Below are 26353 nucleotides of genomic sequence, written 5' to 3'. Positions count from 1 at the left end.
CTGCTTTAGTGAGGCGGCCTCTCTGCCAGCTGGGGTAGTTTGTTAATCTTCCTGTCTCGGTGCAGTCTGGGTGGTGGAGGGGCCAGCTACTGATGTGCAAAGTCCTGGAAGCTCTTCGCTCTGAGCACCTGATTTAGAGATAGCTCTGAACTCTTGAGTTTTCCTCCCCCAGTATGGGAATTAATTTTCATAAAACATATATTTGTACAGGTACATTGCACTAGTACCAGTAAGAGGACTTGTATCCATCAGGTTTATAGGTTTTATTCCCGGGGATACACTGCCATTGTGTCCATGAGCAAGTTATGAAACCGTCAGTAAAATATCTAGCGGTATATTGGAATAACATGTTGAAATGTGCTTTAAGCATTCCTGAATAAGTGCATTGGATGTGCCAGTGTATTACAATGAATTACGCATAATTGGGCTTTATGAGAACATATCGGCCAGGCCTTTTCAGAGTTGTGCTTTTTCAGTAATTAAATGGATGGTTGAATCAGATGTGACTGAGTCATTCTTGCCCGGAGGATGCCTTTGTCTGTGCTGTGCTGCTCTTTTCCCCCCTGTTTGTCTTGAGCTGGGACCTGGCCTTCCAGCGTGTGACATTCAGCACAATGAGACTCTGGGTGTGCTGGCGCTCCTAATCCAGGGTGAGTGGGAAAGGCAGAGTGAATGAGCAGCTGGCAGCAGAGCTGTCTGCCGCTCGTCTCGCCATTAATAAAGACATCAGCGCTCACAAAGACAGCTTGACAGCCCATCTGAATGTGTTTAGACCACGCTGTGTGTGTGTGTGTGTGTGTGGTTAGATTGATGCTGTATTTAGTGAGAGTTGTACAAGTGGATTGTTCTTAATGGTAGGGTTGCTGTTCATTGTTTCAGAGGGAATGGTTACTGAGATTGTGAATAACATATTGTGAATAGCATTTTCCAGAAAATGTGTATATTTCACAAGTGGTACAAGTATCAGTGTTTTATGTGGACTAAAAATAATTAACAGTTGCCAATATTCCTAAGGAGTATATGGCTTGGGAGAGAGAAACAAAGCACATTTAATTTCACTATATCGATCAATTACTTTACAAAAGTGTGTGTGCATGTGTGTGTGCGTGTGTGTTTATTTGTGTTGTGTTCAGTGAGTGAGGGTAAATAATACTGATTAGTGTGATGGTCCTCCTCTGTGGAGATTCTGGGGTCATGCCCCTCTGTTTCTGGTTTCAGAAATGCACAGAACCCCCTCAAAGGGCTGCATTGAAGTGGGAATAGGGTGGGTGAGTGTGGAGGGAGGGTGGGTGAGTGTGGAGGGGGGGTGGGGGATCAGGGATGGATGGCGTCCCACCCCCTTTTTACTTGCTGTTGTGTGGGGTATGGGGTACCAGATGCCCCCAAAAGCATGCATTGGTTTTATGTCTTTTTATTTACATAAAACTTTGTGGTTGCTGGATGAAACTGTTGCTGTACAAAGGGATGTACTACTCATTATGACAAAATATGTGCTGTGGATATCATGAGAGCAGCTGAAATATTCTGCATCTTTATGCTCCATATGAGGAGAATAGAAAGCACTATAGGCTTGCAATTTTATTTCAACGTCAGGCTCAAAAAACTGTGGTAATATGTGGTAATTTCCTGAACTGTTTTTAGCATGTACACTGTGCTGTAAATCATAACACAGAAAAATGCTAAAGAGTGATCAACAAGAAGCATGTTATATTTCTGCAGGTTAAAGTACGCATGGTTTTTCAAGAGCAGTATTGCACTCAAATTAGGCCTATTTGTAAGTATTCCTCTGTGTTCAAATAATACCAGACAAAAACACTCCTTTCCCCAAGCCTGTGCTTGCTATCCCCCTCTCTTCTAGTAGTCTAATCTCTCTTGTCTGGTTTCTTTTGCTTTATCTCTGTCTCTCACACTCATTCCCTGTCTTCCTCCATCAGCTCTTTGTTTGCTATGCTCGCACTCATTTTTAAAAGCACCTGTAGAGCTGTGTACTTGAAATTTGGGGATCACCATGAACGCAAACCATATGTTCCGGATTAGGTTTGGTCTATTTTCTGTATGTATTCTCTCTCACACACTCTCTCTCTCTCTCTCTCTCACACACACACACACACACACACATACGTGCAGGCACACATACACACATACACACACACACACACACACACCTGTTGTGTGTATGGTGCTTTGGGCTTGTGGGTTCCCAACAGGTTGTTATTTATTCAGAAACTGCTGTCACCTGCATCAGCATGGAATGCAGGAAGCAGTTGTTGCTCTCTGCAATGCATGTGCACCCATCTGCGTATAGATCTCAACCCTGTAGCATTTTCCATTAGAATGAAGCGGCAGGGACCTGTACCTGGGTGATAATGTTTTTGTTGTTCTGCAGAAGTGCACAGATAGTGCGTAGGTCCTTTATGGAACACAAGGGTGCTTATATGAGACGGAGTGTCTGTTCTGTGATCGCTGATTTGCGAAACACTGGGGACACATCAGAATGTAAGGACACCTGGTGGATGATGCAGAAATGGGAACGGTGTATTGGATGAGTGCCATTGTCTTCATCAGTTCTATTATTTTCTACCCTCTCTCTGATTCAGTCATTTAACCGGTTCTCGTGTCTTGCAAGAGTCCTATTGTGCAAGTTGGATACAGATGATGAAAAGTACTGGAGGTGGACATCAGGGCAACAAAACATCATGTATATGAAACCATTCATGTAAAAGTCATAACTGCCTGAAAATTATTCTATTGAAAAACTGAATGGTACAGTATAAACTGTATCATTCCATCTGGTTACATCTGGGCCATCAGTATTCAAGCATATAGACACTAGGCTGTATGTAAACTCAGTTGGTCATTCTCTGTAAGTGGGCCTCCTGCTCCTCTGTACTTGTTTCAGTGCTACCAGGTTTTTAAGAGAAATATCAGGTATTTCTTGAAATTATTTTTTTAATTCAATGAACAAATAAATCATGACCATTTTTGTCCTGGTGTGAATTTTAGCAGTCATTATTATAATCGTAATCTTTAGAGTCATTATTTTCAATTACGAAAATAATGAAGTTAATTTCAAAAAGTAGCCCTGCCAAAATTACGATTTTTTAAAGAAAGTGCTATATTTTCGATTTAATACAATAAAAAAGGCAATATGAACTACACCCAGTAAACCCTTAGTTTTTAAAAAAAACTAGCTAACTGACAGACATTGTCCTACTGCTCAAAAGTTGCCATCTCTTGCAGTGTAAGGTGGGAATTTGTTCTAAAGTCTCGCTGTTCATGGGGCATGTCACAAAATGATACTGACAGTTCAAAATACTTCTCCATTAATGCAACCCATTGTTCATATTAGAAGAGAAACTGTTGAACTGAGTTCTGAGATTTGATATTAATAGTGATAAAACTCAAATGAACCAAACAACTTGTCAAACAGTTGCGATAGGAATAAGTTTAATGGTAGCACAGTACATTTTTAATTGCAAATGCCACAAAATTGTTTCCCTTTACAGCCCTGCTGAGTCTGAGGCTATATTGATTTTTCTCTGATGTTTGTGGAGGCGCAGTGCCTCGGCCTTTAATACCTGGGGGGACACCATGGAGTTTGTGAGGATGGCTTTGTGTGTATTCCTATTCCTGTGTCCTGTGCTTTTCTAGAGGAGGGGCGTTTCTAGCCTGGAGCTGCACGCAGTGATCAACATTGGGTGCCACCATGAACCATGAGCCGCTGGATTCTGGTTAGTTCAAATATTTGTTTGACTTTCCTTGTGTTAGTGCTTATGTGCAGGTGAACTGAAAGGGTAGGCTGTATTGATTATATCAGTGTCTGTAGATGATGATAATGGTATAACACAGTGCAGTCAGTGAGATGTTCTGTGTTCATTTCACAGAAGACACAGGCTCTGGGCAGGATGACTCCGAGTTCAACTGGGATGAGTATCTGGAGGAGGAAGGGGCCACAGCTGTACCTCACCATGCCTTCAAACATGTGAGGCCCATGTTCCTGCACACGTACCCACACTAATCAGCCACGATTGATTACATTCATCACTTGATCAGGAATGTCGATTGCACCAAAATTTGAGTCTTATCAGACTTTTTTTCAGTGGGTTTTGCAAAACTAACAGAATGAACATGAATTTAGTCTGTACTTTTCACAGCTGTACTGCTGAGATTGGTTCTGAAACAATACAGGTGGTCCTTAGCCCTGCACTCCACCCTCCTGTCCGCTGAAGGTGGGGCCAGTAGTGGGCTGTAATAATGAGCCCTGCCCCCTGTGCCCTCCAGGTTGACCTGAGCTTGCAGACGGGCCTCGCGCCGGGCATGAAGCTGGAGGTGTCTGTGAAGGGCGAGCCTGAGGGCTTCTGGGTAGCCACTATCATCACCACTTGCGGGCAGCTGCTGCTGCTGCGTTATGAGGGTTACCACGACGACCGCCGGGCAGACTTCTGGTGTGACATCATGACTGCTGACCTGCACCCTGTTGGCTGGAGCCAGCAGCATGGACGAGAAATGAGACCTCCCGACGGTGAGCTAAGATATTTAGTATTTAGTTTGCATTCTCAAAAGTATGGTTTTTTTCCCGAATTTTACTAAAGACCCTAGGTGCCCCCAGGCCCCAGTTTGGAACCGCTTTTGAGATGTTTGTGTGACCTGGCCAATGTAGATTGTTGACAGCAGATTAGTAATTTTTTTAACATTTTAAAGTCAGTTAGAGATTGTGCTTGTGCTTTATTCAGCCCTGTGACACATGCTTTTTATGGCCCTCCTCAGGTGTCCGTGAGAAGCATGAGGACTTGGAAGCCCTTCTGAAGAAGTCTCTGTCAGAGGGCTGTAGTGCACCTGCCAACTTGCTGGAGGGGGTAAATGAGAGGGGCCATTTTGTACAGGGCTGTGTATGTGAGACAGGAATGTGGGTGAGAGACCGGGTTTTGGGTGGCCACTGACTCAGGCCATTCACATGAAGCCATGAGATAGGTGATTTTGGAAAGAATTACAATTTTACATGAGCAGACACCCTTACTTAGGGTGATATGGACAGCCATATTATCACATTTTTCCATATGGCTAAGTAATCCCTGAATCAATACAGGTATTTATTGTGCATTAGACAAGAACAGAGCTAGACTTTCAGTCTAACCTGCAACCTTCAGATTACAATGCTAACCCCTTAACCTCTTTGCCACACAGCCAAAAATCTCTCCAAACATGATAGTAGACCTCAGTAATTCAGACCAGTGGTGATTAGAGAATGACCATGGACTCAGGACACAGTGGAGCCCTGTCCCTGTGTACTGATCACTGTCTTACCGCCACCCTCTTTCTCTCAGCCACACAGGGGCAAGAACCCTCTGGACCTTCTGGCTGCGGGTTTGAGTGTGGAGCTGCAGGACCGTGAGGACGCTAGTACGGCGTGCGTGGCCAACATCGAGGAAAATGTTGGGGGACGACTGCGTCTCCGCTACGCTGGCACAGAGGGGTTGCCCCAAAAGCAGGCCACTCTCTGGCTCTTCTACCTGCACCCCTTCCTTCACCCCCCAGGCTGGGCCAAAGAGCATGGATGCACACTATCTCCCCCTGTTGGTCAGTGTGAGGGGTACACATACACTATACGTGTGTGCTTTCTACCTATGGTATAGGGTATGAAAAGGCCACACGGCACATTAACGGTGGTTAAACTAATCAGAGAAGCTGAATTGTTAAGAATGAATTGTCACGGTGTCGGTCTGTAAATCAGTTGTAGTTTATTAGGTTTTCAGACTTTTGGAAAGCTGACATGTTTTATGTTTGCGTGCGTTGTTCCATTCCTGGAGTTTTGTAGGATGTGTGACGTGCTGTGGCTATTAAGCGTGTGCTATGTTACCTGTGCTAAATGGGCGCTTCTCTGTTCTCCAGCACTGCGTAGTCTGTGCAGCGAGGCCGAGTGGGATGAGGTTCGGCAGAGGATCACAAATCAAACGCAGGATAGCGACATCACCGAGGAGCTCTTCAAGGTACAGCCTGCTGACTATCTCCTACTGTATCTTTCGCTCTCTCTTTCTCCAGCTAACTCTCCCCTGTCCAGCTCCATTCCCTTCTCTCTTTATCTAGCTGTTCTCTTTCTCTCTTCTGCTTTCTGTCTTGTGCTTTTTTGGACATGTTTTGGATGGGTGTGGACTCTGACGCTGTGGCTGAATTTGTGCAGGACCAGCAGGCCATCTGTGCTCACTCCTTCACTGAGGGGATGAAGCTGGAGGCTGTGGATCCTGCCGCTCCTTTCTGCATCAGTCCGGCAACTGTCACCAAGGTAACTGCCACCCACTCTCTAACACATGCCCCCTGTCTTATAGTATATCCCTCTCAGTTCGTCCTCAGCCCCCCACTATTTACCCAGTAATCCCTACAGTTCCCACCTCATCCTAAGCTCTGATTGGATGAGCCTGCCCATACAGTGGATTCATTGAAACTGGAGTTTTGATTGAGTGAATAATTGCTATGGCTATTTTGTGGCTAGTGGTTTATAACTGCAAGTTTGTGAACTAACTTTCTATTTAATTTGCATAATTAGGTGAAATATAATGGTAAAAACATAAATCTTTGCTCTGGTGGCAGTGGCCCTGCTGTTTATGTAAAATATCATATGTCATATTCTGTTTGTCTTGTACAGGTGTTCAGTGACCAGTACTTCTTGGTAACTATGGATGATCTCCAAGAGGAAACGAGGGTCACAGGGGGTCGTGGCCCCTCCTTTCTGTGTCACCGGGACAGCATTGGGATCTTCCCGGTGCAGTGGAGCCTCAAAAACGGGGTACAGCTCAGCCCCCCTCCAGGTCAGATTCCCAGGACATTGTTGGGTGCATTTACAATGCCACAGCAGGCAGGTGCAGATACGCGTAAATAAGGATGATCACAACCACATGAGCAGACTAGACATTAGCACTGTTTAGTGCAAAACTGACTGGAATACACAAACATCAAATGAGATATGAAGTATGCAATGTTCTAGTAATCAGCACAGCAATAATAACTGGAGGAGCTTAACAGATGAGTGTACTTTTAAACTTGAATTCCAAAACTGCCAAGCAATAAATTTTGTTTCCATTATTTTAAATTTTGGGTGAATAGCATCACTAATAGGACCTAGTTTCATAAGCTGCAGTCCACATCATTCAGCTGTGCTGAATACTTTTTTGTTTTACCATCTAACAAGTGTCTCTGTTTGTTGCTTGTGGTGTGTGTGTGTGTGTTTGTGTGTGTGGGTGGTGCAGGATACCAGGGGCAGGACTTTGACTGGGCGGATTACCTGAAACAGTGCGGAGCAGAGGCTGCACCCCAAAACTGCTTCCCCACTGTAAGTCAGACGAACAGACGCAGTAGGGGGCTCAAGTACCAGCAGACAATACACTGACTTACAAAGTATGATTCTGCACTATCTGTACACAGTCACTTTCAGGTGATTCTTTACAAATAACCTTCTTAATGTGGAATGCTCAGAGAATGGGATGGTAGTATGACATGACCATGTGCTAAACATAAATCTGCCTCATTCAATTCAGCTTGCTTCAGTTGCATTAAATGTTTTATTTGCATTGAATTCTTTGTGTAAAAACATCTCTCTCTCTCTTTCTCACCATCTCTCTTTCTCTGTCTCTCAGGAGCAGTATGATCATGATTTTAGGGTATCAATGAAGCTGGAGGCAGTGAACCCACTCTCCCCAGAACACATCCACGTGGCAACTGTCACCAGGGTCAGAGGTCAACACATCTGGCTTCGACTGGAAGGTGAGTGTGGCAGTGAAGTAGACATTTTTTCTGCAACACAGGCCAACTTTGCCTGTGGGTCACTGTTACAAGGCTACAATGTTGTGGCTGTTCTGCCATGTTAAAGCAAAGAGAAAAGCATAGCGAGTGGAAATGAGACGTATATAAATACCGAACTGTGGGATCTACACAAGATTATTGTGATGACTGCACTGCCAGTGTGTGTGTGTGTGTCATCTGCATCTGTCTATTCTTTGGCCAGGGTTGAAGCAGTCTGTTCCAGAACTGATTACCCACGTGGACTCCATGGATATATTTCCTGTCAGCTGGTGTGAGACCAATGGCTACTCCCTCCGACACCCCCGTAAGCCCCCAGGTCAGTCCTGAAAGGGAGGCGCCGTATAACTACGCAGATGATACACAAGTATTTCCTGCTTTACAGGTCCCTCTCTGCTCAAACCAGTTTTCCCTTCACCATGCTAATGAGTTGCCCAAAATTATCAAAATATATCAATTAAATAGATAAATGGATGAAATACCGATGGGATGAATACTGGTCACCATTAAAGCATCTATGTTTGAAAAAAGTGATGTGTTGGTCATTTCCATGGTAAAAAAATTGTGTGCTGATATAAATGCAACAGAATCTGAAAGATGTGCACTTGTATGTACTGTACGTACTGTAAGTTGGCTGCATGCGGAATGAATGATATGTATAAAGTTGCTGCCATTAATCATCAGTTTAACATGCCTTTGCAGTTCAGAAGCAGAGGAAGGTAGCAGTGGTCCAGCCAGCTAAACAGTAAGTATTACAGACACAGAAGGGAATAAATACTCTGCATACTTTTCAATGTGCGTCGCGGGACGGGGGGAGATCTACCGTGAATAAATGTATTGCCAAAAGGAAAAATGATTTGGCTGGCCAATTTTGTCCAACAGTCACAGTTATTTCTTTCTAGTATTTCTCAGTCATTGTGTGGGTGGAAAGGCACTCTAGAGGGGCCTGGGAAAGCTCTCCCTGTTATCGCTCTCATTTCTTACCCTGGAAGTGTTTGTTTTAGACTTGTCTTTGTAACCATTTTTGCAGCCCCCACTGGTCTGAGGTCTCATTTTCTCACTCTACAGCAGGACTCTGCCAAGGGCTTCACTTCCTGATGCTCTGAAACAGCAGGTGAACAGCCAATCAGAGAACGGTGAGTGTTGGTCCTGCACATGCCCACATAGACCTTATTTTCCTCATTTATTCCATGTCAGTAGAAATGATGAACACATTGCAGCATGCTCTAGCTGGTTCTGTGCTTTGGGTTTCTGGCACAGCAGGAGCAGGGAATGGAAAGTACAGCTGCCCCAAGATCTACTTCAACCACCGCTGTTTCTCCGGGCCATACCTGAACAAGGGCCGCATCGCTGAGCTGCCACAGTGCGTTGGGCCTGGAAACTGTGTCTTAGTACTGAAGGAGGTGAGAGGAGGATTGGACTGGACTGAAACTGTGCTTCACGACAAAGTGGATTTACGCACTTCGACTTTTTAGTGATGTCATCCTTCCTCACTCCCTTCCTGTCTCTCTTCCCCGTGCTACACGCTTTGCTTTTCCCGTCTTTTTCTATTCATCTGTTTTCTTTCGTCTCCCCTTCCCAAACTTCTAACACTTCCTCACTCGCTGTCTTCCCTTTTCTCTCACACATCATTCTGTCGCTCCGTCCCCAGGTGCTGACGCTCCTGATTAACGCTGCCTACAAGCCGAGCCGTGTGCTGCGGGAGCTGCAGCTGGATGAGGAGGCACGCTGGCATGGCCAGGGGGAGGCGCTCAAGGCCAAGTGAGAGAAACGTTTTTATACTGAGCCCTGCTGTGTAGCAGTTCTGAACCACAGTGATCCAGCAAACCTCAACTGTGCCGACTGCAGTAAACCTTACTGAGCCACTGTAGACCTGAACTGTGCTGATCTGCAGTACTGAACCCTTTTGTGTTGCCATTTACCATGTATTGCTGTTTTGTACTTTATTATGCAGAACTCAGACATTGTGTGAAATGTCTTATTGGTAGGCTCCTATTACAGATCACAAGACTGTTTTACCAGTGGCATAATGCAATACTGGGTTTACCCTTTACATTAAGATGCAGGGCTGCATAAGCTCTCAGGTACACCAAACCTGGACACTATAACCAGCGCCTGAGCTGTTCTATGTCATGTGCTTTTTGTCCTACAGATACAAGGGAAAGAGCTACCGGGCCACAGTGGACATTGTGCGCACAGCAGACCAGGTGGCTGAGTTCTGCAGGAAGACCTGCATGAAGCTTGAGTGCTGCCCAAACCTGTTTGGACCACGGATGGTCCTGGAGCAATGTTCCGAGAACTGCTCTGTTCTAACCAAGACCAAATACAGTCAGTACCAGTGCTGTCTTTATGTCAGTTGCACATATCCTGTTGTTCATGAGATACACTCGGCACCACTGATAACCATGGTGTAAACCCGCCCTTCAGTATCATGCAGTAACCTGTGTGTGTGTGCGAGGGTAATGTTCCTTATGGAAAATAAAATATAAAAAGGCGGTGAAGCTTCACAATCCAATAAGATGGGATAAGGTGGACACACCCCATCTGTTGAAGCCACTCTCCTATGACCAGCCCAGTTTCAGGCCACTGGCTGTCCAGTTCATTTCATAGAAGCAGTCTGTACGTTTATGGTGTTGAGTTTTCTGTGCTTGTTTTGAGGGTTGTATTTCCTTATGGATATTTTTGTGTTTACTATAGCACATTACTATGGTAAAAAGAAGAGCAAGCCTGTTGGACGCCCACCGGGGGGCCACACCAATCTGGAGGGAGGGATGAAGAGGCCAGGAAGGAGGAGGAAGAGAAGGAAACACTTCTTCGTCCACAAGAAGAAACGCTCCTCAGCCTCGCTTGACAGCACTCCTGCTGGCTCACCACAGGTACTGCACCCAGATAAAGGATACAGAGTCAGACACAGATAAACAAAAACATGCCCACACGTTCTCACACACATATACATATCCACTTCCACCAAAAACATACAAATACAGAGACAGAGTTTACTCACCCCCTCCCCTCCCCCACAGGGCAGTGGTGAGGATGAGGAAGACCTGGATGAGGAAGACTTCCTGAGTGAAGACTCTAGTTCCGAGCTGCAGGATGAACAGCAGGACGACTCGGAAGTCTCCGAGAGGAAATCTCAGCCCCCCTCCCCCGCAGAGAAGCCCCGCCCCTCCCGCCGCCGCAAGGCCCACTCCTCCTCCTACTCTGATGACGAGAACCAGCCTCCCTCACCCAAGGTGATGCGCTAAACACTCTTTCTATTCTACTACTTCCACACTGTGTCCATACCCTGGGAGCACCAAAAGCCTGTGTGCCGAGGTGGCTGTGTGCCACAAGTCATGCAGTGTTTCTTTTCAATGACTTCTTATTTATGATGCTACAACATTGTGGTGTGCGACTGCACTGTCGGTTGTGTGACTGCTTTGTGACTGTTATATCTGTGTATTGTGCAACTGTAATGTCTGATGGTTAACTGTGTCATGTCTGTTTTATGCGACTGTGCTGTGATTGCAACGTGGTGAATGTGTCGTGTCCCTGCTTCACAGCTACGCTGTCTTTTGGGTGTTTAACTTCTCTGTACTGTGTGTGTCCCAGAGTCTACGGGGGGAGGTGCCACAGAAGCTGCACTTGGACAGCAGCCCGCTGGAGTGGAGCGTGGCAGATGTGGTGCGCTTCATCAGGACCACAGATTGTGCTCCACTGGCGCGCATATTCTTTGATCAGGTACAGACATAACCACACATATAGGCACGCCCTCTGATTCACTCTCACACAAGTGAAAATAAAATACAAAATAGATGGACTAACAAAAAAAAACACATTCTTGCAGACATGCGTTTTCTACTTTCTTGGCTGAAAGTGTCAGTACAGTAGCTCTGAATATGCAGTTTTTATATCCCAAATATTGCCAGACTGTTAAGCCCTGTCTCAGTTACTGTGTTTGTCTGTCTAGCTGTATACCTCACAGCAGTTGTGTGTCTTGAGTTCACTAACTATGAATACAATATGATCCATAAGCCTGTAAGTGTATCTTTGCTTTCAGGAGATAGATGGACAGGCCCTACTCCTGCTAACCCTACCTACAGTGCAAGAATGCATGGACCTGAAGCTGGGCCCAGCGATCAAGCTGTGCCACCACATTGAGAGAGTCAAGTTGGCATTCTACCAGCAGTTTGCCAGCTGAGGGCAGTAGAGGCAGGAATGAGACATGCCACTGGGCCCGTTGCATGAAACTGGACTAGCTCCCCATCTGTGCATAAACTGGAACCCACATTCGGTGCCATAGAACCCAGAAACCTCTGTCATCAGTGGCAGTGCGATGCTACCTCTTTATTTCTGTCATTTTTAGTTGTGCTGCTGATCTGTCCGGAGCAGAAACATTCTAGTTTCTCAGTGGTGGTTGTCTCTGATTCAGGGTGTAGATCTCTTCAACAGGCTCTACAGGAAGTGATCACAGTATTTAATTTTGATTATACTGGCTCTGGTGCTGGTATTGCTTCCAATAATCGTACCACATTGGAGATATTATTGGAGAAGGAGGCATTTCTAATGTTGAGGGTATCTGTGTGATTGATAAGCTGGTGTATATACAGTGGCCTCCATAACATTTGGGACAGAGACATATTTATTTCTTGATTTGGCTCTGTACTCCACAATTTTAGATTTGTAATCAAACAATTCACATGTGGTTAAAAGTGATCATTCAAAGCTTAGGATATTTTTATACACTTTGGTTTCACCATGTAGAAATTACATCCACACCTGCCTCCTGAAGAGTGTTTCTGATCTGTTGGATAGATGTTTGGCAGTTTTTCTTCATTATGGTGATAATTCTTCTGTCATCAACTGTAGAGGTCTTCTTTGGCCTACCAAGCCGTTTGCGATTACTGAGCTCACCAGTGCTCTTTTTCTTCTTAATGATGTTCCAAAAAGTTGATTTTGGTAAGCCTAGGGTTTGTTCTATGTCTCTTGATTTGTTTTTTCATTTTTCTCAGCCTCATTATGGCTTCCTTGACTTAAATTAGCGCAACTCTGGTCTTCATGTTGCTAAACACCAATAACAGACTCCAAAGGCAATCAGAAGCCTAGAATCAAGACTAAATACTGAAAGCTCTCTTATACCTGCACTAAAGAAGCAATTATAAACCTAACTAATCAGAAGCACTTATAAAGCCATTCGACCAAACATTATTGTGCCCTGAAATGGGGGACTACATATAAAAAGTGGTGTAATTCCTGCATGGTGAAACCAAAATATATAAAGTTACTCAACAAGAAAAGCTGAGAGCACTTTAACCACGTGTGAATTGTTCATTACAAATCTAAAACTGGAGCGCAACGTCTAGAAAAAAAAATGTGTCCCACAAAGTATAGAACTGTACATTAAGGAATTTTGTGGGTGGGTTTTTTTTATAATGTTTATAGTTGTATATTTTAGGCACTGTTGAACAGTAGAGCTAGGTATTGCAGCATGAATGTATTAATATCACATGTTCCCTCAGTAGTCAGCACATAGACCTCATTACTGTGCCTGGCTGCAAATCCACTGTTTGCTCAGCACTCAGTTAATACAGCACAAGGAAATAATTTACTCTGTGGCTATTTAGTGCCAGTCCAGTCATCGTCAACATGAGCAGTAAGGACAAACTTACTGTGGAGGAATCTCTTCTTAAGTGGGGTATATCCTAACCCACATCATTTTGCCAATATTCCTGTCAATGTTGGAACAGGGTTGTCACATTATTACAGGGCTATGCCTGTGTCATGTGACTGCTATGCATTAGTTGTTGGCATATTGTTTACATGCAAATCATATCAAAAACTTTTCTCATTGTAGCACGCATTTCTCACTATATTTGTTATGAAATTATAATGCAATAATATAGAGTTTTGAGAATTGGGAGGAGCACAATAAGTAGGATCAAGTAACAGAGATTATTTTGGCTACAGTACAAATTTATTTCTGATAATTTCTGTTCAGTTCTTTGATGCTTCCTTTGCCGAAAATGTGCACTTCATCTGTATTGTGTTTTGTTTTCTGAGGATTTACTGCATCCTCTCCATGGTAATGATGTCCTATACAGTATAAGCCATGTCACCTGTGTGTTGAGTGATGTCCATTAGGCAAGGGAATAGGAGCAATCATTTGTGCTGGAGAGAGGTTACTACAGATCAAGGTTTTCCCTATTTCTCTCATATGAGAAACAGGATTTGAATTTTAAAACAATATTATTATGGCTGGTTTTGTAGGATTTGGCTTTTACATTTTCAGATGGCATCTTTTTAATTCTGACAGACATCTCATATCTCACACATTTCCTTTCATGTCATCACCATCATCAGCACTCGTTAAATTATTATTGACTTGTGGTATCAATAGAAGCCGGATCCAGTGGAGTTTGAGCATTCTGAGTGTACGTGCCCTAGCCAGCTGTAAATGAGTCCTGGATTATGATGTCATAATTTGGGATGAATCAGTCACAAAGGCACATGGGAATGGTGATTAGTTGGTATGAAATTAACAGCTTGGTGCAATTTATCATCCGGTGTTCAAGTAATGCAAGTACTGCAAAAAATCTCAGCATGCATCATTTATTCATGGTCAAACACAATTTACCCTCATTGGTTTCTGTCAACTAGTATTGCGTGGGCTAGTTGAAAGTGAGATGTTGACCACATGGTATGTTTTATGCTTTAATGATTATTTTGTTAGCTTTTACTTTTTGTTCATAGAAGAAAACTCATTATCTTATTGATTTTATTCTCTGGTTAAAAAAATAACAGGGATTGTGATATCTGATTAATAAATTCATTGTTTGACATGCATATGTAAATATTGTAAGTACGTTGATGGAATATGATTGCTATTTAAAACATAAATAGAAATTAATTTTAACAAAATAAAGGATTTACAGTGAGTTATTTGTTGTCTTGATTATAGAATTATAGAGTTCTGAAGGTCACCTTTCCAAGACTTGCCATGTAGACATTCACAGGGTTTGATGAAAAAATGTGAACCTGTGAACCCACAAAAAAAGTCAAGTATGGTCATAGGTAGAATGACAGATAAAGAAAAGCGCTACTCTAGACCAAATCTGAACTTAACAAGATAAAAAGCATTCCCCTGAATGGAGATCTTCCCAAATGTGGAGGCCTTATCTGTGGCTGGTCATGCTCATGTTTTGGTCATAGTGTTGTCAAGATTGCACCAAAATGAAGCACCGAAAAATCTGCATTGGGATTTTGTCTGGTAGTTAGGCTTACTGGTCATATGGGAACCGGTGTCATAGTGCTACCAGCTGGGTTTTGCTAGGACTCAGACCGCTACAGTAAATTACTACAACATATACCATAAAACCATGGACAACAATTGCTGGCTTTGCCCACCAACAGGCTTGTTATGCAGGCCTGCAGCTGGGTAATATTGGAGTCATTTTGCAACAACGTTACATGCAGCGATCGAAATACTCAATCATACAGGCATGATAAGTGATGATCATTTTTTAAAGACGGTGCTTTGTATGAGTGTGTAACAGGTACAGGCATTTTTCTATGTTGAAAACTATTGCAAGCTGTTGAAGCTTTTATTCAACTTTTTTTATATATCAATAATTCAGTATTAACTACTTTGGAATTAATAGGAAAATTCTTGAATTATGACTAGTATCATGGAATTGTTGATATCAAGAATTCAGATTATTACCAGTTAAAATGTAATTATTGTTAGCAAAAAATTAAAGGAAATATACGTGCTTTCTCTACCCCCTCCCTGTCCTACATTTCCCACGGTGCAGTATGAGACCTCATCAGGCGACGACGGACTTCTACCGGCTGGACGTCACGATTTCCCGGTGATGGACGAGGAAGTGGTGCAGGAAAAATACAAAATTTAAAAAAACGAAAATGAAAAGTAGATTAATTTTGAATGCTAACAATATGGAGCGCTTACGTAGTGTTCAGTAGCTATGTTTTTACCTGTCTGTTGGAAACTCAGTGACTTGAATTGTGGATGCTAGGAATGCTAGAGTAGTAATGTGAAGTTAGCTTCTACTCAAGAATCATTAGCCTCAAGCAAGCTAACGTCACTGAACCGGTGAACCTAGCGGACAGGTCTCGTGATCAAGCTATCTAACATTCGGGATGTGTACGTGACGCCAGGAAAGATGCTGTTGTTCTGGAAATCGATGCAAAGGATGCGTGGTACTTATTAGCTTGCGTTCTTACTAGAAGCATTCGAGACAGCGTGTATAGCTAAACTACAAACGATGGGTAGATAATGTACGAATGCTGTTGTGCATGGATGATTCGCATTTCGGTTGGGATTATCGCATTTGGCGCATGCAAAACGTAGAACTAGACCAACTAGACACGTGTGTGCAAATACAGTAGAAGGTGCCCAACACAGGTTGAAGTAGACTATGTCGGATATTAGGTAGCCATTGGCCTAAAGGTAACCCGTTTACAGGCTCGATTTAAATGTTTTCGAAGCTCAGATGTTGCTACCATTGTTGCTGTGGTCCGTAGGACTATGATTGTAACTACTGCGAGGATGGGTCGGATGTACAAACGAAGACGAGTCTGTTGTCTTTGGATAACAACATTCCTCCTAGCTTTGCGTATATCACCAGCAGAACTGATAGTGTAGGAAACCGACGTTGGAGCTTTTGTGGAAGTGGCATCTATAACGATAGCTGCTATGTTAGTGAATTGATACTGATTAACTTTAGTGCTGGCCATCACAACGTCTTGGTGCCCCGCTTTATCATGACTTATTTGTTAACCATGGGGGAGAGCGCCGTAAGGATGGTATCGCGGCCCGGGGAAGTAGTTGCACTGGGTGGGGTGCTGTCTCCCGTCGCTTCACAGAACTCGTCCACTGGCCACACCTTGGACCCCCATGACAAGGGCTGCGAGAACGGCGCATTGATGGATTCGTTCGGGATCTTTTTGCAGGGGCTGATAGGCGTCGTGGCCTTCAGCCTCCTAATGTGTGAGTACAACCTGTCCTTTCTTACTCAGTCTTTCGATTCGTACTGTGTTAGTTAGGTAAGTCTCGTGAATTCTACTGCCATTGTTGATGAAGCAGTGTCGGCATCTGTATCTTTTCAAATTAAATAAGGTGATCTACTGTAGGCAGTGATTATCAGTAGTAACATTAGCAGACTGCAGACTTCAGTCCCTTTCTTGCAATAATATATGCCCCTCTCCCCTCATGATGTTAAAAAGTGGAGAACATCACTGTTCATCTCAGGAATACAGAAATGTGATATCACCAAAGTCCTGTTTTAATCCCAGCCAGTGTAAAGTTAGCCAATCAAACCAACAATTAGCGTTGCAAACAAAAGTGAATAACATTACACAGATAACCTCTTTACACAGGTATTCCTGTAACATTAATTGCCTAAAAATAAATGTTTACACATTCCTTCTGTTTGACAGAGCCCGGTCTCTGCTCCTTTTATATGCCGAGCCAAGCAGCAGGTCTGATTCAAATGCTGTCACATCCATAACCTGCTGTTGCAACTTGGCTCAGTTCAGAACGGGGAGATTTCAGGAGAGGCCATCGTTTGAATTCAGAGCTAAAAGGGATAATTTTTGCAGAAGCCGCAGGAGAGGGAGAATTATAAAAAGAGAGAAGGAATCGGAGAGTGAAGACGAATTGTGGTGAGATAAAGATACTGCTGTGGAAAGGTCTGGTCTGATTGAGGCTAGGTCTCTGATGGTTGTCAGTGGTGTTGTGAAGATAGGCTCCAGAAGGGTTGAGAGGGCTGTAAGGGGTCCCTTCTGTACTTGTCCCATGTGCCAGTTCACAGAAGTCTGCCTCTTATCAGACTCTCAAAGTAAAACAGACTGTTTACTGTGCTGACAGCAAGTCAGTAGGTGTAATAAAAAGACAGTGCTCTGTTGCAAAACATCCTACTGGATCAGCATTTTGTGAAACATAGGTTCTCCATAATACAATGTAATTATGTTTCATATTGTTGGGAAGTTGATGTCATTGGTGCTAGTAGTTTTATGGTACAGGCAGTCCCCGGGTTATGAACATCCAACTTACGGACAACTCTTACTTACGTACGGACTGCCATAAAGCCTATTATATTAAAAATTTGAGTTAAATACAGTGGTTTGTAATAACGAACGCACACATTACTTTGTGACGCTCATGAAAACATTGCGCGGTGTATTTGGAAGTGTTTCTTAAGTGTTTTATAGGCATAGAAAGGTAAAATATATACTATATACTAAGACAAACACTTGACTAACTGACACTAAATATGAACCTTATGTACCTGTTCCAACTTACCTACAAATTCAGCTTAAAGACAGACTTAGGAATGGATCTCGTTTGTAACCCCGGGACTGCCTGTACTAATAGAGCGGTGCTGACAGTGAGTCAGCACCACTCTATGATGCACCCGGCGTGGATGGGCCCACCTGGGATTCTAAGCTTTTAGTCCTGTGAGTGCATACGATCTGCTTAGATTTGACTGTAGACGCACAGTTGTGAGAGAGAGGCAACACTTTGCACTGCAGTGTGTATTTGCATCAATACCCATTTTTCTGGGCAGTTTGCAAAGTGTGCAGTCAGGACATTTCTTGAAAACATTGATTTGACTGCGGATGCGTGATTTATGTTGGCAGCCCGCCCACTCAGAAAGTGTAAACCTCTTACCCTTTGCATGTCCTCATTTCCTCCCTTTTGAGAGAGAGCGAGTGAGTGAGGGAGGGAGGGACGGAGGGAGAGAGAGAAAGAGAGAGTGAAATAGGATAAGTGGGTTATCCACTTCATATCATCTTCCCACTTGCTTAAGCTGTTTTCTAGGCATGAAGTGGCTATTTCTTTTCTTCTAAAGTTTTAAAAGAAAAAATTTCTGACAGGAATGTTCCTCAGCATATGCGGTCTGTGGGAACAGGGAAGTGACAGGTGATGCCTTCGCAGCTTTTCTCTTTAATGTAACAAGTAGACACATTTTTTTCTTTTACATTTTTGCAAAACAGATTTCGGGAATACTTCAATAAGAGGGGATTTCAGTCGGCAGGGCTTTCACTGTCTCTCTGTGTGAGAGCTGCTCCTGCAGTGCATGGCTGTGGAGTACATCACTTCACCGTGCAGATGTTTAACTCTTTATTTCCTCCTCCCCTGGGCAGTGAAGCGGTTCCGGGAGCCCAAGCATGAGAGGAGGCCCTGGCGGATCTGGTAAATCGGCCGTCCTGCATTCTCATTCGCTGCATGCATACGAATGACCACCTACACCAAAGAGGCAGAGGTTGGGTTTTGGAAGTGCTGCTGAATTAATTGCTCAACCCAAACTTTGTGAAAGCAAGTGTGAATACTTCAGTGTGATCCAGTCCATCTCACTTCGCTACAATAGATGCGAGCACGTAAATAAATCCTGAATACCCTAGCCTAAGCAGACATAAACGGCTGCACATGTGGTACAGGTCACCCGGTGGTGGGTTGCACATGTCACTCATGTCATGTTGAGTACCTGTGTGCGGTTGCCTTTGGCCAGGTGAACATTCAGCCCCTCTTCCTCTGCCCCACCCCAGGTTCCTGGACACCTCCAAGCAGGCCATTGGGATGCTTTTTATTCACTTTGCCAACGTCTACCTGTCAGACCTCACTGGAGAGGACCCCTGCTCGCTGTAAGTGTGTGCGTTTGTGTGTGCGCTTTTCTCTGTCCCTGAGTGTGCACATATGTGTCTGTTTGTGTAACGGTATGTGTAAATGTTAATATTCCATTAGAGCCAGTTAGTCACATCTTCCTTGAGGAAAATGGCTCCTCTTCATATTAATGGGCACACAAGTTTTTGATATCACTGATGTCACCGGCAGTGTCGGTGACATCAGGACTACTGTTTATATGCACTACCTTCGGCTGAGTTTTTATTGGCTGTACCAGTGTCCAGGTCTCTGATTGGATATGAATCCACAGGTACCTGATCAACTTCCTGTTGGACGCATCTCTGGGCATGCTGTTGATCTACGCAGGGGTGCGGGTCGTGAGCGCAGTGGTGGAATGGCGACAGTGGGACTCTCTGCGTTTTGGGGAGTATGGTAAGAGCCACAAAGCCAGGGCCACTGGAGGGGGTGGTATGTGGGTACCTTCATCTGCTTATAAAGTTTTCTTTTAAAGATTACTTTTTTATTGCACTTTACTTTTAGCACTTTTCATTTTCTGCAATACGGTGCTTTTGAATAAATTACTTATATACCCATTACCTGAGATCAGTTTGAGTTGACTTTAAAATTATTTACAGGGCCTAAAAACCACCACAGTGAGATTAAATGTAGGAATAAGATTTCATGGTGTGCCTACATGTTAGGAATCTGTAAGACTAATTAAGCATTTCCTTGGGAGCTGAAACACTTCCATTAGAGCACTGTCATGTAGATTGCATTGAGGGACAGGAATCCCCTTTTTTCCATGTAGCAATATGCTACTGGTCTTCAGTCAACATATGTAATCCCTGTGTAGTTCTGTAGGTGGCAGCACTTCCTCATTGTGCTCTAGGATGTTCTGCAGGACTTTCACGTGCACATTGTGCCTGTACTGAAGGGGAAAAGAAGATCGAAACAGCCTTTGAAAAGAAAATGATTTACTGGTCATTGACATCTTTATCAGTCACAGGACAGTGGCCTGGAGTTGCATAGGCCACTGTGTATTTTGGATTTACACAGGGCCCTGACGCTAAAGTCCGTTTCTAAAATAACATGACTGCCCTCTGCCCCCATTCCTCATTCCCCCATCCATTAGGTGAGTCGGTTCAGTGCACGGCTTGGGCAGGTCAGTGTGCTCTCTACATCTTCATCATGATGTTTGAGAAGGTCGTCATTGTTCTCGTCCTTCTCATCCCGCAGTGGAAGCAGGTGAGAGAGTGGGTTGATATGGGCAGGGGGAGGGGCTAAACAGAACTAGGGGTGACATCCTGTGAACTGTTGGTGAAAATCTTTTGTCCCTGTTGATGTGAAAATGATCATGTAGCTTTCGTCATTCAATTAGTAATCGGCTCCATACAAGTGGTATTTTAGTGGTATAGTTCCCCTGGTAGCTTTTAAGAGACAGATTTTCCACTGTAGTTCTATAAACTAATAATATGGTTCCACCTGTGTCATCACATGGCTCAATAATGTCGCTTAGCAAACTAGCTAGTATTGGTGGAATGCCTTAACGTGCAATAAAGTTATTCAAGTCTGATAAATATGTACAAATTAGCTGTGGATTGAACAATTGGACAAGATTTCAAGATTTCTAGTTGACGTACTTAATGAGTACATTTCCGCAACATGGCACAAGGGATTTCCTGTTGGAATTAATCCTGCATCTTCCTATTCCCACTTTTTAATGTATTTAATTACTACAGGATTAAATAATACCAGAAAAATATGAAAAAAACCTTTCAACCAAGTATCATTTTTATTTTTATATTAAAATTTTCATTTGTATTTTTGTGTTGAGGTTTGCTTTGATTTGATGCTTATTTTGAATGAACTTGATTTAGTTGTTTAAAATGTTGTTTAATCTGTGTATGTATGTATGGTTGTATGTCTATGCTGTACATGTGTTTGTGTACCTGTGTTGTCCCTATTTTTCTGTGTGTGTGTGTGCCTGCGTGCGTGCATGCATGCGGGCCTGTGTGTGTTTGTCCTAGCTTGCTGTTCTGAACCCTATAAAGAACCCACAGTTGGAGTTGGCCATCGTCATGTTCATCGTCCCCTTCTTCGTCAATGTAAGTGACGGGCACTCTCATGGGTCTTCTCACTGCAGGACAGGGCGGCTGTCCAGCCTCAGTTATATTAGAGGGCAATGCATGGCTCTTTCTCAGCGTGTGTCTGCTACTTTTTTGCCTTTGTGTTGTTTGTGTTGTATGCATTGTGTTAATTATGTGTAATCTTTTATGCGTACTAACACTGTAGTTTTGTATAATTGTGTGTGTTTCTGTGTTGTTTCTAAGCGTCTTATGTGTTTTTGGTGCTGAAATCCATTGTCCTACCTCAATGAATTGCATTTTCTTTCTAGTGTTTTGTGTGTTTGTGTCTGTCTGTGTGCGTGTGTATGCGTGTTTGCGTGCATGTGCTAGAGAGTCTATATTTGTGTCTGTTAATGGGTTTGTGATATGAATAGTACATATGTGGTCGCCAGGCCTTGATGTTCTGGGTGGTGGATAACTTCCTGATGAAGAAGAGCAGGACTAAAGCCAAGGTGGAGGAGAGGGAGGGTGAAGCAGAGTCTCGCAGCAGCGGCAAGGTGCGCTACCGACGCGCACTCTCTCATGACGAGTCTGAGTCTGAGGTGAGCTGTGTGCGCTGCACGTATAATAATAACAATAACAACAGTACTAATTATTATAACATGGATGAACCCGGTCTATTGTTCCCATTGGTCAGTTTGCTGACCAATGATAAACCACTGGTAAATAGAATATTTGCACATCGTTTTAATATCATTGCAGTTTCTACCAGTTTACGTTGTCATTGTATATCAGTAGCCTATATGATTTAAATAATTGTCGACAGAAGCCACAATGCTGTGATGTTTCCTGATTGAGAGGAGTGTCTTGTTCAGTCAGAGCAAAGATTCCAGTAGTGGTAGTCCTGTCCTTTTCTGCTGATGCGAGCGGCCACCCTCCCCCCCATAGATCCTGATCTCGGCTGACGATGAGATGGACGAATCAGATGGAGAGGAGGATTTGCGGCGGTTGACCGACCTCAAGCCTGTGAATAAGAAGAAGCACCGGCTGGAACTTCCTGTTTGACCCGTTTCTTTTTGGGCCTGGTCCCTCGCGTATGGCCAGGGGTGGCCCCTCTGTTTTTAAAGCATGCAACAAGAAGAACTGCTATATCCATATTCATTTTGATGGAGGCAGATGGGAAGCATGCTTCGGATTGATGATGAAAGGAACCAATCAGAGAGCTCTTTTTGTGTCAGCAACCAATAATTTTAGGGCTCAGACCGTTAAGGACGACAGGATAAACAAAGTCAAATACTGGACTTACTGAATAGTAGCTCTTTTGGAATAAGACTGGATGGTCAAGGATAACCTTTCTTGACACGGCAGGTTCCATTGTTTACAATGCTGCTTTCTGATTCATATTACTTTAATTTTTAAAATAATTTCCAAAAGACAATAGAAACCACTCAACAGTTTTGTGAATCGTTTATTTATTCTATATTCAGCGCAGTGTCTGAATGTTGCTATGGTTACTTTTGTACCTGGGCAGCTGTGGAAAGATCATATTTTGAGCACTGTGCGTTCCTTTTCAGGAGATTTCTGCAGTTGATGATGTGATGGGAACCACAGTGGTTTGAGAGGTAGTGTTTAGATCTTTATGGAATACCTTTCCATTTAAATCCTCTCCTGTAAAGTGGGTGCACTGTCTTTGAGCACCATTTTCAGAACTACCTGTGCATGTGTTTGAATTGTTTTTTTCGGACCAGTCATTTATGGACTAAGGCGTGGTGTGACAGCTGTACCTGCCCCTGCCACACTGTTCCTACATGAACACAGGGCTCTGATGTGTTTGATTGAGATGGCAATGGGGATGGTTGATTCAGTCTAGCAAAAGGTTTGATTGACATGAGAGGCAGTGGAGAGGGTGGGTGAAGCAGTTTGAACAGATGTTACTTTGCTGTCAATCAGCACGGCTTACTGTAAACACATGACTTCATGTAATACTACCTATTCTTAATAAGTGCTCTGAATACAAAAAGAAAGTATGATGCCTGCCTGTGAGCACAGAGCATAGTGCACAATGAAGGCCTTCCCCCTACTCTCACTGCACTGCCTGATAACAGGAAAAGCTGAAGGGCTTTTACTGAATACCCATATCTGTATGTGGGACAGGTGTATGTGAATACGGATTCACTGGCTAACATTCACTTTGGACTGTTTGTTCATAAGCCCTCTTTGTGTGGCAGCAGATTTGGCACAGTACTGGGTTCTGTACTGCTCAGGGATCAGTTCTTAGACCTTCTCCCCCACATCACAGAGAACCCCTCGCATAAAAACGAGACTATGGGAGTGTCTTCTCTGCTGCCGGTGGTAGCTGGAGAGCTAGTTCTTAATCTCTTCTGTGTTGTATTTCTTCTTTGGCGATTTGCCAAAATATGGAAGATTCCTGAGAGCACTGCTCCTTTGATATGTAAAGGCAATGCGCGATCTCCATTTCTCCCAATGTTCGGTGTTCTTGTGTTGTTTTGATGGGAGGTGTGGGGTGGTGGGTGCGTCTGTATTTAATTTTACTTAATTATTGGGGTTCTCCAAATTCTGTTCCTGTTGCCTTTGAAATGGGATACCGTGCCTATGTGTGTAGTGTCGTGTCTGTGGTTATGATCGTGGTTGTGGTTAGTGTTATCGCAACAGTCAATTTAATTTATTTTTTGTCTTATTTTGTTTTTTCATTTTCATTAAACCTATTTAAAATTCATTCTAAGCCTATTGAAAATGAATTTTAGTGCTACAGGTCAAGCGGACAGTCTTAGTGTTGTTGGGGGGTGTAACCTGATATCCCCTTGTGCCCCCTGTCAGTTGGAGTTACTGTACTTTTCTACCTGCCTCAAAAAGGGACAGAGACCTTGTGTCTGTGATGGTGGAGCAGTTTCCCAGTATATTTCTAATGGGTAATGCGGCAAGCAGGGAAAATGCATGGGCAGGGAGGAGGGTGATCTCTTTTTTATTTTTCATTTCTTATCATGTGTGTCTCTCAGATAGTCAAGTTGGATGGTTAATTTCCCCTGTCCCTTGTTTGTAGTTGAGTCTGTGCGTGTCTGTGTCTGTGTCTGTGTCCGTGTCCGTACACGCATGTGCCTGCACCCTGAAGGCGACCATGCTGATTTCATGTAGCTGCTTTAACCTTGCAGAGACAAAGATGGTGACAGAGCCAGTTTGATCCAGTCACGTCTAGACAGATTAATAGAATTCCGTATGAAGATGACACAAAATAACAAGATGGCCCAAAATCATAAAATAATCAAAAATTTCTCAGTGCTCCATCAGTGACCACCTGCCGATATAGTCTTTGGAATACTGAAAATAAATAAAAATGCCTCTCTGTACAATACGATGTATTTACATTATATATTTGTTTACAATAAAATTAATAAAATAATGTTGCAGTCGTTGGTGTATTTTGCCACATGGATAAATTATGTTGGTGAGGATGTGTGTGTGTGCATCAAGGGCTACCACCTAAATCTCGCCTCCAGGACTCCATTTGCACTGTCACATACATTTGAGTATATAAGATTGTAAAATTGAGGAAATAGAATGTTTTTGGCATGATGTCTAAGATACAAAGACATCAACAGCAGTTTTAGCCAGTTTCCCAGGGGGATAGATAGATTTTATAAAATGTCAGACCCGAAGGTATCCATAAAAGTGTGTAGGCCTATTTGGAATGTCAAATTTTGTAGTATACCATGAATCTAGGCCAACCCAGGTAGTGCCTGGATCTTCACAAATCCATTCAGTAATAATCTGTGCGTGGCATTGCATTTTAAGTCAACATCTTTTTTAATGCCAGACAAATGTTGAGAAATGGTTATTTAAGTCATCTACTGATTTTTTAGTTAAATACAATGGGAACATTTGAAAAGGATATATTCCCCATGGAAATTTCAGTAAGGCTGGGAGTCACAGAAGTTGCAGGTGCCACGGATTTCGTGGCTTTCTCCTTTTTTTCCATTTTACAATTTTGTCCATTTTAAGTACTTTCTGGGACTTTTGGGTGGATGGTAACTGTCAACCTTAACGTAGCCTACGGTCTTATTTGTACAGGCCTACAAATTTTTCCGATAGCCTATAAACCGAAAAGGTGGCTGCCTGAGGAAGAGAATACGGTATTGAAATGTGTTGTGGCATCAGCACATGTATGGGTGCAGATGGCCTTTTTTTTGCTCCTGTGGCTACTTATATAGTACGGTTTTGTGCAGTTTAAGCCTAATAAATTTATTTCTTCAGTACTGAAGAATTTCCCTATTTTTTAAAATGTATTTATTTCTTTATTTAGTTATTCATTCATTTTATTTTATTTTTGTTTATTAGGTTTGAGTGCCTCAATAGCCTATTGCCAAATTCTGGGAGAAAGAAAGTGCCATAGTATTCGTGAAGTTATTCCCTTGGTGTACATGCGTGCAGGGGAACAAAATGGAGTGACGGTGTTTTTGTGAGTGAAAGTGAATAAAATGGCCAATACGTGGCACAGGGGGTTAGCTCTTGGGAACTGCTTATTGAATTAGACAAGGATTATATGAGGGAATCTATTCAGTTTGCATGGTGAAGGAAACCCTCTGCACCAATTCTGAAAAGGAACAGCTATTATTATCCTCTCTCTCTCTCTCTCTCTCTCTCTCTCTCTCTCTCTCTCTCTCTCACACACACACACACACACACACACACATACACATAGTCTCATAGTCTCATAGACACAGACTGACTCACTGAGTTATTATTATCTGCAGCCCCCTCCCCCCTTAACCATATTGCATTCACACAGAGGCTACTCACTGATTATTTTATTGGCCCCCATCCGCCAACCCTATGTTCATTACAGATGAGCTCA

The 26353-nt window shown here is 43.2% G+C and overlaps 2 protein-coding genes across 3 annotated transcripts; both read left to right on the top strand.

Moving 5' to 3' along the window:
* The first annotated feature begins 3110 nt into the window (after positions 1 to 3110).
* Positions 3111 to 14708, top strand: LOC135237577 (scm-like with four MBT domains protein 1). Of its 2 annotated transcripts, none has more exons than XM_064304831.1 (20): positions 3111 to 3731; positions 3885 to 3982; positions 4282 to 4522; positions 4768 to 4856; positions 5325 to 5577; positions 5890 to 5987; positions 6179 to 6280; positions 6641 to 6803; positions 7242 to 7324; positions 7629 to 7755; positions 7997 to 8110; positions 8494 to 8536; positions 8860 to 8927; positions 9055 to 9194; positions 9443 to 9552; positions 9944 to 10119; positions 10489 to 10667; positions 10815 to 11027; positions 11386 to 11514; positions 11834 to 14708. In XM_064304831.1, the coding sequence occupies exons 1-20, from the start codon at positions 3707 to 3709 to the stop codon at positions 11972 to 11974; spliced, it is 2592 nt and encodes an 863-aa protein (XP_064160901.1). In that variant the 5' UTR covers positions 3111 to 3706; the 3' UTR covers positions 11975 to 14708. The 2 variants fall into 2 exon arrangements, with proteins under 2 accessions (XP_064160901.1, XP_064160900.1); XM_064304830.1 differs by having other exon boundaries at positions 3114 to 3731; positions 9052 to 9194.
* Positions 14709 to 15593: 885 nt separating this feature from the next.
* Positions 15594 to 24901, top strand: LOC135237449 (store-operated calcium entry regulator STIMATE-like). Its single transcript, XM_064304591.1, has 8 exons — positions 15594 to 16780; positions 18940 to 18988; positions 19342 to 19437; positions 19728 to 19849; positions 20550 to 20662; positions 21445 to 21522; positions 21936 to 22085; positions 22432 to 24901. The coding sequence occupies exons 1-8, from the start codon at positions 16555 to 16557 to the stop codon at positions 22546 to 22548; spliced, it is 951 nt and encodes a 316-aa protein (XP_064160661.1). The 5' UTR covers positions 15594 to 16554; the 3' UTR covers positions 22549 to 24901.
* Positions 24902 to 26353: the final 1452 nt, after the last annotated feature.

The sequence above is a fragment of the Anguilla rostrata genome, chromosome 13 (genome assembly GCF_018555375.3).
Source record: "Anguilla rostrata isolate EN2019 chromosome 13, ASM1855537v3, whole genome shotgun sequence".
Classification (NCBI taxonomy): domain Eukaryota; kingdom Metazoa; phylum Chordata; class Actinopteri; order Anguilliformes; family Anguillidae; genus Anguilla; species Anguilla rostrata.
The sequence above is the reverse complement of the archived record's forward strand: the minus strand, read 5'-3'. Positions and strand labels throughout refer to the sequence as shown.

Excerpts from the sequence above, each read along its gene's own strand:
- LOC135237577 (XM_064304830.1), top strand. The coding sequence starts at position 3,707 with ATGAACCATGAGCCGCTGGATTCTG. Across the intron at positions 3,983-4,281 it reads CTCACCATGCCTTCAAACAT|GTTGACCTGAGCTTGCAGAC; the intron begins GTGAGGCCCATG and ends TGTGCCCTCCAG. Across the intron at positions 8,537-8,859 it reads GTGGTCCAGCCAGCTAAACA|CAGGACTCTGCCAAGGGCTT; the intron begins GTAAGTATTACA and ends CTCACTCTACAG.
- LOC135237449 (XM_064304591.1), top strand. The coding sequence starts at position 16,555 with ATGACTTATTTGTTAACCATGGGGGAGAGCGCCGTAAGGATGGTATCG. Across the intron at positions 18,989-19,341 it reads AGGAGGCCCTGGCGGATCTG|GTTCCTGGACACCTCCAAGC; the intron begins GTAAATCGGCCG and ends GCCCCACCCCAG. Across the intron at positions 19,850-20,549 it reads TCTGCGTTTTGGGGAGTATG|GTGAGTCGGTTCAGTGCACG; the intron begins GTAAGAGCCACA and ends CCCATCCATTAG.